Source organism: Chiloscyllium plagiosum, unplaced genomic scaffold (assembly GCF_037043375.1).
Source record: "Chiloscyllium plagiosum isolate Xiang-an unplaced genomic scaffold, Cpla_swu_hap1 HiC_scaffold_4, whole genome shotgun sequence".
NCBI classification, from domain to species: domain Eukaryota; kingdom Metazoa; phylum Chordata; class Chondrichthyes; order Orectolobiformes; family Hemiscylliidae; genus Chiloscyllium; species Chiloscyllium plagiosum.
Window position 1 is genome coordinate 49,904,131 of NW_028270142.1, and position 14,132 is coordinate 49,918,262.

A 14,132-nucleotide genomic window follows, 5' to 3' on the forward strand; every position below is an offset into this window, starting at 1 on the left:
TCACATCATGTACATCAATGCCATCTTGTTCTTGGTTCTTTCACAGAAACGGCTTTACGCTATCTACTCTTTGCAGCCTTCTCATGATTTTGAAAACACCACTCTCCCTTGGTTCCCCGCACTTTCTCTTGTCCTGCCTCTCTCTTCGTGCTCTCTATAGCTCTTTATAACCCTCAATTGATCATGTTTTCTCTCTCTCTCTGTTTTTGGCTTGCTTGCTGTCCTTTGCTTACTTTCTCATTTGCTGTCATTCACTGCCTGTCACTTGCTCGCTCTGTTTCAATGTCACTTTTTGCATTTTCCTTTGCTTGGCTTGCTGTATGTTGCTCGCTGTCTCTCCCTTTCTCTGTTGCCCCCCCCGTTTCTCTGTTGCCCCCCCCCGTTTCTCTGTTGCCCCCCCCGTTTCTCTGTTGCCCCCCCCGTTTCTCTGTTGCCCCCCCCCGTTTCTCTGTTGCCCCCCCGTTCCCCCCCGTTTCTCTGTTGCCCCCCCGTTTCTCTGTAGTCCCCCCCGTTTCTCTGTAGTCCCCCCGTTTCTCTGTTCCCCCGTTTCTCTGTTCCCCCGTTTCTCTGTTCCCCCCGTTTCTCTGTTCCCCCCGTTTCTCTGTTCTCCCCCCGTTTCTCTGTTCTCCCCCGTTTCTCCGTTCTCCCCCGTTTCTCCGTTCTCCCCCGTTTCTCCGTTCCCCCCCCCCGTTTCTCCGTTCCCCCCGTTACTCCGTTCACCCCGTTTCTCCGTCCCCCCCCCCCTTTTCTCCGTTACTCCGTTCACCCCGTTTCTCCGTTCCCCCCTTTTCTCCATTACTCCGTTCACCCCGTTTCTCCGTCCCCCCCCCCCGTTTCTCCCCCCCCCCCGTTTCTCCGTCCCCCCCCGTTTCTCCGTTCCCCCGTTTCTCCGTTCCCCCATTTCTCCGTTCCCCCCCGTTTCTCCGTTCCCCCCCGTTTCTCCGTTCCCCCCCGTTTCTCCGTTCCCCCCCGTTTCTCCGTTCCCCCCCGTTACTCCGTTCCCCCCGTTACTCCGTTCCCCCCGTTACTCCGTTCCCCCCCGTTACTCCGTTGCCCCCGTTACTCCGTTGCCCCCGTTACTCCGTTCCCCCCGTTTCTCTGTTCGCCTGTTTCTCCTTTCTCCATTCCCCCCCCCCCCCTTCTCCGTTCCCCCCCACTTTCTCCGTTCTCCCCCACTTTCTCCGTTCTCCCATTTCTCCGTTCTCTGGGTTTATCTGTTCCCTCCCGTTTATCTGTTTTCCCCCCCGTTTATCTTTTCCCCCTTTCACTGTTCCCCCTTTCTCTGTTTCCCATTTTCTCTATCCCCCCCCCCACTTCTCTGTTCCACAGGTTTCTTCGTTCCCTGGGTTTCTCCGATCCCCGCTTTCTCTGTTCTCCCCTTCCCTCTGTTGCCCCCCCTCCCTCTCCCATCTTTTCCCTCCCTCTTTTCCCCCTCCCTCTTTTCCCCCTCCCTCTTTCCCCCCCTCCAACTTCCCCCCCCCACACTTCCCCCCCCCCACACTTCCCCCCCCACACTTCTCCCCCCCCCACACTGTCCCCCCCCACTCTTTCCCCCCCCCACTCTTTCCCCCCCCACTCTTTTCCCCCCCCACTCTTTCCCCCCCCACTCTTTCCCCCCCCACTCTTTCCCCCCCACTCTTTCCCCCCCCACTCTTCCCCCCCCCACTCTTCCCCCCCCACTCTTCCCCCCCCACTCTTCCCCCCCCCCACTCTTCCCCCCCCCACTCTTCCCCCCCCCACTCTTCCCCCCCCCACTCTTCCCCCCCCCACTCTTCCCCCCCCCCACTCTTCCCCCCCCCACTCTTCCCCCCCCCACTCTTCCCCCCCCACTCTTCCCCCCCCACTCTCCCCCCCCCCACTCTTCCCCCCCCACTCTTCCCCCCCCACTCTTCCCCCCCTCACTCTTCCCCCCCCACTCTTGCCCCCCCACTCTTCCCCCCCCCACTCTTTCCCCCCCCACTCTTTCCCCCCCCACTCTTTCCCCCCCCACTCTTCCCCCCCACTCTTCCCCCCCACTCTTCCCCCCCACTCTTCCCCCCCCACTTCCCCCCCCACTCTTCCCCCCCCACTCTTCCCCCCCACTCTTCCCCCCCCACTCTTCCCCCCCCACTCTTCCCCCCCCCACTCTTCCCCCCCCACTCTTCCCCCCCCCACTCTTCCCCCCCCCACTCTTCCCCCCCCCACTCTTCCCCCCCCCACTCTTCCCCCCCCCACTCTTCCCCCCCCCACTCTTCCCCCCCCCCACTCTTCCCCCCCCCACTCTTCCCCCCCCACTCTTCCCCCCCCACTCTTCCCCCCCACTCTTCCCCCCCCACTCTTCCCCCCCCACTCTTCCCCCCCCACTCTTCCCCCCCCCACTCTTCCCCCCCCACTCTTCCCCCCCACTCTTCCCCCCCCCACTCTTCCCCCCCCCACTCTTCCCCCCCTCCACTCTTCCCCCCCCCACTCTTCCCCCCCCCACTCTTCCCCCCCCCACTCTTCCCCCCCCCCACTCTCCCCCCCCCACTCTTCCCCCCCCCACTCTTCCCCCCCCCACTCTTCCCCCCCCCACTCTTCCCCCCCCCACTCTTCCCCCCCCCACTCTTCCCCCCCCCCACTCTTCCCCCCCCACTCTTCCCCCCCCCACTCTTCCCCCCCCACTCTTCCCCCCCCACTCTTCCCCCCCCACTCTTCCCCCCCCACTCTTCCCCCCCCCACTCTTCCCCCCCCACTCTTCCCCCCCACTCTTCCCCCCCCCACTCTCCCCCCCCCACTCTTCCCCCCCCCCCACTCTTCCCCCCCACTCTTCCCCCCCTCTCTTCCCCCCCCACTCTTTCCCCCCCCCCACTCTTCCCCCTCCCCTCTTCCCCCCCCACTCTTCCCCCCCCCCACTCTTCCCCCCCCCCCCACTCTTCCCCCCCCACTCTTCCCCCCCACTCTTCCCCCCCCCCACTCTTCCCCCCCCACTCTTCCCCCCCCACTCTTCCCCCCCCCACTCTTCCCCCCCCCACTCTTCCCCCCCCCCACTCTTCCCCCCCCACTCTTTCCCCCCCCCACTCTTTCCCCCCCCCACTCTTTCCCCCCCCCACTCTTTCCCCCCCCCACTCTTTCCCCCCCCCACTCTTTCCCCCCCCCACTCTTTCCCCCCCCACTCTTTCCCCCCCCACTCTTTCCCCCCCCACTCTTTCCCCCCCACTCTTCCCCCCCCCACTCTTCCCCCCCCCACTCTTCCCCCCCCCACTCTTCCCCCCCACTCTTTCCCCCCCCACTCTTCCCCCCCCACTCTCCCCCCCCCACTCTTCCCCCCCCCCACTCTTCCCCCCCCCCCACTCTTCCCCCCCCACTCTTCCCCCCCGCCCACTCTTCCCCCCCGCCCACTCTTTTCCCCCCCCCACTCTTCCCCCCCCCCCACTCTTCTCCCCCCCCACTCTTCTCCCCCCCCACTCTTCTCCCCCCCCACTCTTCTCCCCCCCCACTCTTCTCCCCCCCACTCTTCTTCCCCCCACTCTTCCCCCCCCCACTCTTCCCCCCCCACTCTTTTCCCCCCCACTCTTTCCCCCCCCCACTCTTTCCCCCCCCACTCTTTCCCCCCCCACTCTTTCCCCCCCACTCTTCCCCCCCCACTCTTCCCCCCCCACTCTTTCCCCCCCCCCACTCTTCCCCCCCCACTCTTTCTCCCTCCACTCTTCCCCCCCATTCTTCCGCCCCCACTCTTCCCCCCGCCACTCTTTTCCCCCCCGCCACTCTTTTCCCCCCCCGCCACTCTTTTCCCCCCCGCCACTCTTTTCCCCCCCGCCACTCTTTTCCCCCCCGCCACTCTTTTCCCCCTCGCCACTCTTTTCCCCCCCGCCACTCTATTCCCCCCCCGCCACTCTATTCCCCCCCCGCCACTCTATTCCCCCCCCGCCACTCTATTCCCCCCCCGCCACTCTATTCCCCCCCCGCCACTCTATTCCCCCCCGCCACTCTATTCCCCCCCTGCCACTCTATTCCCCCCCCGCCACTCTATTCCCCCCCCCGCCACTCTATTCCCCCCCCGCCACTCTATTCCCCCCCCGCCACTCTTTTCCCCCCGCCACTCTTTTCCCCCCGCCACTCTTTTCCCCCCCGCCACTCTTTTCCCCCTCGCCACTCTTTTCCCCCCCGCCACTCTATTCCCCCCCCCGCCACTCTATTCCCCCCCCGCCACTCTATTCCCCCCCCGCCACTCTATTCCCCCCCCGCCACTCTATTCCCCCCCTGCCACTCTATTCCCCCCCCGCCACTCTATTCCCCCCCCGCCACTCTATTCCCCCCCCGCCACTCTATTCCCCCCCCGCCACTCTATTCCCCCCCCCGCCACTCTTTTCCCCCCGCCACTCTTTTCCCCCCGCCACTCTTTTCCCCCCGCCACTCTTTTCCCCCCCGCCACTCTTTTCCCCCCCGCCACTCTTTTCCCCCCCGCCACTCATTCCCCCCCCCACCACTCTTTTCCCCCCCCCACCACTCTTTTCCCCCCCCCACCACTCTTTCCCCCCCCCCACCACTCTTTCTCCCCCCCCCCCGCCACTCTTTCCCCCCCCCCCCCCCGGCCACTCTTTTCCCCCCTCTCTCCCCCTCTCCTCCCACCCCCCTCCTCTCTCCCCCTCTCTCTCTTCCCCGCTCCCTCTCACCCCTTCCCTCTTTCCTTCCTCAACCTCGTCCCCCAACTCTTCCCCATCCCTCCCACTTTCCCCCCTCTTCCCCCCCTTCTCCCTCTTCCCCTGTCCCTCATCCCCCCTCCCTCATCCCCTCCCTCTATCCCCCTCCCTCTTTCTCTCATCTCTTCTTCACCTTTCCTCCATCCCTCTTTCCCCCCTCCCTCTTTTTCCCCTCCCTCTTTTCCCCCCTCCCCTCTTTTCCCCCCTCCCCTCTTTTCCCCCCTCCCCTCTTTTCCCCCCTCCCCTCTTTTCCCCCCTCCCTCTTTTCCCCCTCCCTCTTTCCCCCCCTCCCTCTTTCCCCCCTCCCTCTTTCCCCCCCTCCCTCTTTCCCCCCTCCCTCTTTCCCCCCTCCCTCTTTCCCCCCTCCCTCTTTCCCCTCTCTCCCACTCCCGCTCTCCCACTCCCGCTCTCCCACTCCCGCTCTCCCACTCCCGCTCTCCCACTCCCGCTCTCCCACTCCCCCTCTCCCCCTCCCTCTTTCTCCCACTCCCCCTCTCCCCCTCCCTCTTTCTCCCACTCCCCCTCTCCCCCTCCCTCTTCTCCCCTCCCTCTTTCTCCCCTCCCTCTTTCTCCCCTCCCTCTTTCTCCCCTCCCTCTTCTCCCCTCCCTCTTTCTCCCCTCCCTCTTTCTCCCCTCCCTCTTTCTCCCCTCCCTCTTTCTCCCCTCCCTCTTTCTCCCCTCCCTCTTTCTCCCCTCCCTCTTTCTCCCCTCCTCTTCTCCCCTCCTCTTCTCTCCTCCCTCTCTCCTCCCTCTTTCTCCCTTCCCTCTTTCTCCCCTTCCCTCTTTCTCCCCTTCCCTCTTTCTCCCCTTCCCTCTTTCTCCCCTTCCCTCTTTCTCCCCTTCCCTCTTCTCCCCTCTCTCCTTCCCTTCTCTCCTTCCCCTTCTCTCCTTCCCTTCTCTCCTTCCCCTTCTCTCCTTCCCCTTCTCTCCTTCCCCTTCTCTCCTTCCCCTTCTCTCCTTCCCCCTCTCTCCTTCCCCCTCTCTCCTTCCCCTCTCTCCTTCCCCTCTCTCATTCCCCCCTCCCTCTACCCCCTCCCTCTACCCCCCTCCCTCTACCCCCCTCCCTCTACCCCCCTCCCTCTACCCCCTCCCTCCCTCTACCCCCTTCCCTCTACCCCCTCCCTCCCTCTACCCCCTCCCTCCCTCTACCCCCCACCCTCTACCACCCTCCTTCTACCCCCCTCCCTCTACCCCCCTCCCTCTACCCCCCTCCCTCTACCCCCCTCCCTCTACCCCCCTCCCTCTACCCCCCTCCCTCTACCCCCCTCCCTCTACCCCCCCTCGCTCTACCCCCCCTCGCTCTACCCCCCCTCGCTCTACCCCCTCCCTCTTTCTCCCGTCTCTTCTTCACCTTTCCTCCATCCCTCTTTCCTCCATCCCTCTTTCCTCCATCCCTCTTTCCTCCATCCCTCTTTCCTCCATCCCTCTTTCCTCCATCCCTCTTCACCCCACTTTCCCCCTCTCTCCCACTCCCCCTCTCCCACTCCCTCCCACCCCCTCCCCTCTCACCCCTCCCCTCTCACCCCTCCCCTCTCACCCCTCCCCTCTCACCCCTCCCCTCTCACCCCCTCCCCTCTCACCCCCTCCCCTCTCTCCCCCTCCCCTCTCTCCCCCTCCCCTCTCTCCCCCTCCCCTCTCTCCCCCTCCCCTCTCTCCCCCTCCCCTCTCTCCCCCCTCAACCTCGTTCCCCAACCTCTTCCCCCCACTTCCCCATTTCCCCCCTCCCCTTCCCCCCTCCCTCTTCTCCCTCCCTCCTTCCATCCTCTCTCTCTCCCTCCACCCCCTCCATCTTTCTCCCATCTCTTCTTCACCTTTCCTCCATCCCTCTTTCCCACCTCCCTCTTTGCCCTCCCTCTCTCCCACCTCCCTCTCTCCCACCTCCCTCTCTCTCCCACCTCCCTCTCTCTCCCACCTCCCTCTCTCTCCCACCTCCCTCTCTCTCCCACCTCCCTCTCTCTCCCACCTCCCTCTCTCTCCCACCTCCCTCTCTCTCCCACCTCCCTCTCTCTCCCACCTCCCTCTCTCTCCCACCTCCCTCTCTCTCCCACCTCCCTCTCTCGCCCACCTCCCTCTCTCTCCCACCTCCCTCTCTCTCCCACCTCCCTCTCTCTCCCACCTCCCTCTCTCTCCCACCTCCCTCTCTCTCCCACCTCCCTCTCTCTCCCACCTCCCTCTCTCTCCCACCTCCCTCTCTCTCCCACCTCCCTCTCTCTCCCACCTCCCTCTCTCTCCCACCTCCCTCTCTCTCCCACCTCCCTCTCTCTCCCACCTCCCTCTCTCTCCCACCTCCCTCTCTCTCCCACCTCCCTCTCTCTCCCACCTCCCTCTCTCTCCCACCTCCCTCTCTCTCCCACCTCCCTCTCTCTCCCACCTCCCGCTTTCCCACCTCCCGCTTGCCACTCCCTCTCCCCCACTCCCTCTCACCCCCCTCCCCTGTCACCCCCCTCCCCTCTCACCCCCTCCCCTCTCACCCCCCCACCCCCCTCCCCTCTCTCCCCCCTCCCCTCTCTCTCCCCCCTCCCCTCTCTCTCCCCCCTCCCCTCTCTCTCCCCCCTCCCCTCTCTCTCCCCCCTCCCCTCTCTCTCCCCCCTCCCCTCTCTCTCCCCCCTCCCCTCTCTCTCCCCCCTCCCCTCTCTCTCCCCCCTCCCCTCTCTCTCCCCCCTCCCCTCTCTCTCCCCCCTCCCCTCTCTCTCCCCCCTCCCCTCTCTCTCCCCCCTCCCCTCTCTCTCCCCCCTCCCCTCTCTCCGCCCTCCCCTCCCCAGCTGGTTTCCCTCCTCCACTCCTTACATTCAGTTGAACGTCTTGTATCCTTTTAAAAATTGTGGAATATTTTGTTCATACTTTTAGAAATGCTCTTTGAGAACTTTGTATTCTTTTATATTTGTATTTGTACATTAATTACTTTCCGTGGACAATTGCTTGGATCTATTGCTTTGGTTGGAGTATGTCTTTAAAGTATTAGAATTCAATTCTGTGTATGCATCTCGGGAACAATATACACTGTGTCTTAGAGAGTGCTGCCGTGTAGATTGACTGCAGTGTTATCTAAACTGAAGGAGTTGCGGTTTGAGGGCCACATACAGAACCTGGGTTGTATACCTTTGAAGTACAAAGGTTGAGGGGTGATGTAATCGAGTTTGCAGTATTAAAATTTTGATGTGGTTAGGTGCAGGTACTTCCTGTGATGTAGCATCCAAAACAAGCTAGTATGTTTTAAAACTTCACATTAGGTTGCCTGAGGAGTGAAATCGGGACAGACGTTTTTCACACTCAGGCCGAGTGAGCTGAAACTTCAAAAGCTGAGATCCATGGATAAATTTTTCTATTGTTTTATGGATCATGGGCATGACTGGCAACGCTAACATTTGTTGCCATCTCCTAATGGCCCCTTGACAACTTAGCGACTCATTTCAGAGGGCAGCTAAGAATCATCCACCTTGCTGTGGGTTTGGATTTACGTTTACATCAGACCAGGTAAGATGGCAAATTTTCTTCCTTGCCGAAGGTTAGTGAATCAGATGGTGTTTTTTTTTCAGAACAATTCATGCTAGCTTTATGGACACCATTATTGACTTTAGATGATAATACCAGACTTCATTAGTACTTAATTGAATTTAAATTCCACCAGCTGCTTTGATAGGATTTGAAACTTTGTCCCTCGTGTATCAGCCTGGGCCTTTAGTCTATTAGTCTAGTAATATTGCCACAATCTGCCTGAGCAAGATTATTGAAGGATTGTGGCATTTGGATGAAGATTAGCCATGTTCTAGTTAAACCATAGAAGATACTTGAGGCCTGAATGGCTATTTTTAAAATTTCATTTCCTCCATTTTGACCTGCTGTTATCCCTTCAAAATTCATTGTTAACTAAAATTTACAAGTGGATTTTGATATTGTATTCCTGCTTATTAGTAATCTATCTATTTTACATGTGGGAGCCTTCAGTAAAGTAGCTGTTAATCAAAGCAGTAGCCCTAGATACGTGAATCATAATCAAGCTCGTGATTCTGGCAAATTCATCGAGGTCATGCTTCCTGATTGAAGTGAGAAGTGTAGAAACTGGCGCAGACCTAATGGGTTGAAAGGCCTTTGACTGTGCTGTAGACTTTGTTATCCTAATAACAAGAAGGTGTGAACCCAGGGTGTTCATTCTGACACGGCTGAGGGGGACAACTGTCTGTAGAGTCTGAATAGGCTCATGCTTGTTCTCTCTTGAAGAGAGATTGTGACGATGTGATTAATGTCTTCAAAACAAGGAAGATATTTGATATGTGAGACTTAGAGAGGTATTTCTGCTTTTTGCGAGTCTAAGGTCCAGTAATATGAGGTGGTCAGTAATTAAACCAATATCCAGTTCAGAAGAAGCTTCTTTATGCTGAGAGTGGTGAGAATGTGGAAGCTGTCACCAAGGTTCAGATAATCAGGTTAAATGTATTTAAAGGCACAAGAGAGAGAAAGGAATTGAATAATATGCTAATAGAGTGGAAGGAAGCTCACCTGGACGATATTGTCTGGAATTGGCCTGTTGAACAAAAGGCCTGTTTTCTGCGCTGGGCAACTCTATGTAATGGTATGGAATTTTAAAGATTTACTTCTATTCTCTTTCTTTTTACGCCCCACTACACCCCAATCTCTGCTTCTCACAGCAAGCTGAACAGTTGGGTCGAGAGGATCAACAGTGGTTACACAAAAATCGGAAATTAGTTTTGATGGTGGATCTGGATCAGACTTTAATCCATACAACGGAGCAGTTGTGCCAAAAGATGTCCAATAAGGTGAGGTGCTGGTAATAATCTCTAGCCAAGCAATGCCTTTGCTCTGGAGATGGCGCTGTTTGGTTGAAGCTTATTCTTGCAAGAAGTTACAACACATCCCATTTTCTCTGATGGTCATTAACTATGACCTACATGTACATATTTGGAGGATTGTTCTCAAACAAAACTGAACCATGTGAAGTGGTATTTATAATGGTCGATCAAAGGCTTGGTGAAAAGAGATTTGAAGATTTATTTTTAAAAGAGGAGAGTTGGAGCTAATATCAAATTAAATCAACTCTTTATCTCTTTGCAGAGGTCTTCACTCCTGTGTAACTGCAGTCTTGCTTATTCAGCAGTGTTTCTCCATCCCGTGATTGAGAGATTTAATTTGTTGCATGACCTGACACTTGTGGGACTGTTTGGGATTACCAGCCAGACCTCGTAATTTACCTAACCTAATCTTTTGCTTTGTTTCCAGACCAATATGTTGTACAGTTTGCACTTCACTACCACTGGGCTTCTCTGACCAGTCCCTCCCTCCTTTCTTCTTCCACAATGTCACGAGGCAGAACACATTATGTAGCCCAATCTGACCCCATCAGCCACACAAATCAGCTGAAAGGAATGGCCGTCCGGCATTGCCTTGCTACTCTTTCCTGCTTTACTCTTCTAACCCTTCTGCATGTTCCACTGAGGAGCTGTCAGGGAATGTGGTGTAGCCTATTCTTTCTTCTCCTTTTGGGTTTACTTCACAGCTTAATTCGTAGCACTGCAGTGCCTCATAAATTTCTGTCTGTTCAACCTGGCCTTTCAATAAACTTGTATTGTGTCCAGCCAACAACAATCAGTGATTGATATCTCCTCATAAATCTGCCGTTGCAGCAGTGAAGCTTAATTTTAGAAAAAAGACTAATCAACATTTCTCGTCCTTTTTTTTCTTAACTTGGCCTCCCAATGTTTCAGCTCATGGACATTGAATTGATCTCTGCTGAATTCTCACATCTCTCTCTCTCTCTATTCTGATGATCTAATCACTTGCTTTGCTACATATGAAAAGTCTTTGCTGTACCAACTTCAATTCTCCTGATCTTAACTCAAGAAAGGTTCTCCACTTATCCATTGTCTTCTACAGTTTTAAAGGACATATATTTCATACCTCATTTAAATTATTTTGGATTCTCTGCTATAGAATTTGGGACAACAACTCTGGAAGATCTCTTGCTCTGATAGCAACTAACTCAGTGTCCTCTAGATATTTGCCATTAAGTTTTCCTTTGACTTCACTTCAGTCTACCCTGCTTTTCTGGTAACTGTCTTCATTTTGTTGTGTCTGTCCTCACCCATCAACAACTTTCTTACCTTTATATTGTTTGGTTTAAAGTTAAGGAATTTACTGTTAATTCTTAAATGATCTTGAAGGTTTTGACCTAAATATTAACTGAAAACATAATTTTCAGTTTGACTGGTGACCTTGTTGGTTGATTTGTTCCTGAACATTACTGTCAAGCACTTTCATGAATCATTCGTCATTGAGGTTGTTACTTTTCAAAACAGATCGCTCAGAATTGTACAGAGCCAATCAGATTACATTAGCTAAATTGTAAGGTGTATCTAATCTCCTTATGAATCACAACCCCTCTGTGCTGCTGATGGTTTAACCTCCAGCTTTTTCCGTTTAACCCAGGCTTCTGTTCTCATTTCGACTGTTCCTTCCTATCTCCGACTTGTACCATTCATGACATAACCCTATCTAATGTCTTGCAAATGATTCATCTCCGGCATTCATTAACTTCCTGAGATTGTGTGCCCTCTGGATCTCTCTCAGTCTAATCATTGCATGCTTGACTAAATTCTATGGAACACTGAAAATTGTTTAGTTCTTTTCTTGACGGCGACTGCTATCATCCCTTTCCTTTGATGCCTCCAATTATTGTTCACCATCTGCCCTTCTCGATCTGTCTGTTTCTTGTTATCTCGAATAGAAGGTTCACCATATCCAAGGCTTCATGTGTGGAAGTCACTTCCTGTCATCCTCATGGACAGGATACAAGCTAACATTTAAATTTGTTTCTGTCATTTTTTTGTCTGTCTCTAACTTACGACTAATCTACCATTACACCTTTCTGTTGTTTAATGCATTGATACTGTAATTGTGTACGCAGCAAAGTGCCTTCCTTGTCTGTCTTCTGTTACAATTAAGATCTGTCTCTCAATCTCTTATTTGAACTCATCTTTCTCATGACCTCCGAACTATGGAAGCCTCACCTCCTGTGTTTTTTTTTCACCTTGCTTGCAATCTGCGACCTCCTGCACTTCAAACACAGCAACTGTTAGTAATGCACCTGCATTTTTCTCTGACGTGTCGTTTTCTGGTATTCATTTAAACCCTGGCGCACCAATTACTCAACCACTGATGTCTATATTTTCAGTTACCCCCAGTAATGCTTTCCAACATTTTACCTCTGTCTTTTCTTCTAAACCACTCCTTAAAGTCTGCCCATATGTCTGGTCGTCTCAAGTGCTTTGATCTCACATTTTAGCTGACTGCTGCGAAGACCTTAGGATGTTTCAAATATGCTGTATAAGTAAAGTTTGTGTTGTTGACCTTCACCTTAACATGCATTTAAAAACAGTAAATCTGTTATATATTCCTTCACCTGTGCAATAATGAATAGGATGTCACGAGGCAATCTCGAGAAGCATTGCAATATATTGCTTATTGCGTAATATAGTAGTTTTGGATAATGTGGAACTGCCATGTCTACCAAGAGCTTTTGTGGTACAGGAGGTCCTTAGACTCATTGCACCAAAATTCATTGCTTCACGTATACGTCCCTATTCTATTAGTGAACAATTTTTGGTATTTGTTCAGCTGATTTGTATGTAAATTGTTATTTCAGCGTGTTTTTTGATCTTTCATATTTGCCAAATATTTCTGATACACGTCTCCTTGAAATAGCGAAGGCCACCTGGTGAAAGCATCAATAATTAACTGGCTGCAATTTATGTATAATCTGAAATTAATTGTGATGCTGTTAGTTCATTGCAGTTCGGTTACATGGATTTATGGTGCTTCTGTGTTTTTTACAATCACCTGCAGGGAATATTCCATTTCCAACTGGGGCGGGGAGAGCCAATGCTACACACTCGACTACGACCTCACTGTAAAGAGTTTCTGGAAAAAATAGCAAAACTGTACGAGTTGCACGTGTTCACCTTTGGCAGTAGGCTCTACGCGCACACAATTGCAGGTAGGTGGGAGGGAAGTGGCTGGAGAAATGGTTTTAAAACGTGGGATGCAATACTGAAGTCAGTTATGATGGAAAGTGGCCTGTTGTGCATCTTGAATCCTTTCAGGGACTTTGTGTCTTATAAAGTCTGCAAACAGGGAGAGTGTGGCAAGAGATGGCAGAGGGAATGCCACCTTTTTGCCTTGGAGCATTGTTTTATTTATGGTGGGACACTATTGCTGTTCACCTTGTTGCTTAAAAAACGTTCCTTCTCTTTGAAGGGTCACTGTAGTCTGTGTTGTGGTAGTTCTTTGAACTGCAAGAGGTACTCGTGAGGAGTTAAATTGTAAAGCTGCAGTACACAGGCATTTGGATTGCCCATGCTGGAGTATTCCGCGCCATTAAGGTTTTTTTCCTCAGGGGATGTGGGCCCATACGTAGCTGAATGCAACTGAGCAGCTTCCTGCTGCATCTCAGAAGGCAGTTAAGAATCAACCACATTACTTTGGGTCTGGAGTTACATGTAGACCAGGTGGTAAAGATGACACATTTCCTTCCTTGAAGAACATGAGTGAACCAATAGGTTTTCAGAATGATCAGCGATAGTTTTATGGTCACCTGTACTGAGTATTGCTTTATATACCAGATTTATTGATCGAATTCAAATTCTACCAGCTGCTGTGGCGTCCCCAAGATTATTAGCCGAGTGACATTACCACTATGCCACTTGAAGTAACATAGGGAGTGTAACGTCTTGATGCTGTCAGCTCATTACATGATTTCGACATGAGATGCACTCATTGGCTTTCTGAATCAGCAAGAGGGGCCTGGCTTGTTATTTCCTTGGGTACTTAAAGCTAACCTGCATTGCTTGAAGTAGAATTGTATTGTGGTGAGTGAAGGTGCTGCCATCTTGCTGAGCTTTGCAAGACAACAAGAAATAGCAGACCATGGAGACTGCTCGCACCTAGGTTTTATTTTGTGGTCTTTCAGAACTTGGTAAAGGAGGAATGCTCTGGGCCAGGAGCACCTTGTATCACATGCTAACAAGGAGCACGAGGCAAGTGCCTTAGCTGAATGCTGAGGATCTTGATGTGATGTTGCAGGACGTTTAAAAGCTTCACCACTAGTTTCAATCATTGAAATTGCCACAGCTGCTTCCCGGAGAAAGTGAGGACTGCAGATGCTGGAGATCAGAGCTGAAAATTTGTTGCTGGAAAAGCGCAGCAGGTCAGGCAGCATCCTAGGAGCAGGAGAATCGACGTTTCGGGCATGAGCCCTTCTTCAGGAAAGAGCCCTTCTTCCTGAAGAAGGGCTCATGCCCGAAAAGTCGATTCTCCTGCTCCTTGGAGGCTGCCTGACCTGCTGCGCTTTTCCAGCAACACATTTTCAGCTCACAGCTGCTTCCCAACAATCTCTTGTCAGTCTGGCCTTGTCCATGATATTTAATTGCTTCATTGTCCCCTCATCTCTGCAGCATTGCAAGT

At 53.8% G+C, this 14,132-nt stretch overlaps 1 protein-coding gene across 4 annotated transcripts in view; it reads left to right on the forward strand.

Annotated features, from left to right (window-relative positions):
* ctdp1 (CTD (carboxy-terminal domain, RNA polymerase II, polypeptide A) phosphatase, subunit 1) overlaps positions 1-14,132 on the forward strand; it is a 313,359-nt gene that overhangs the window by 42,509 nt on the left and 256,718 nt on the right. For all 4 annotated transcript variants that reach the window (XR_015756956.1, XM_043688614.2, XM_043688613.2 and 1 more), the window contains exons 4-5: positions 9,305-9,433; positions 12,516-12,666. Coding sequence is in view for 3 of the 4 variants with exons in the window: in XM_043688614.2 (XP_043544549.1) it covers positions 9,305-9,433; positions 12,516-12,666 (280 nt within the window). In the remaining variant the exon portion in view is untranslated. The remainder of the gene's footprint in view (positions 1-9,304; positions 9,434-12,515; positions 12,667-14,132) is intronic.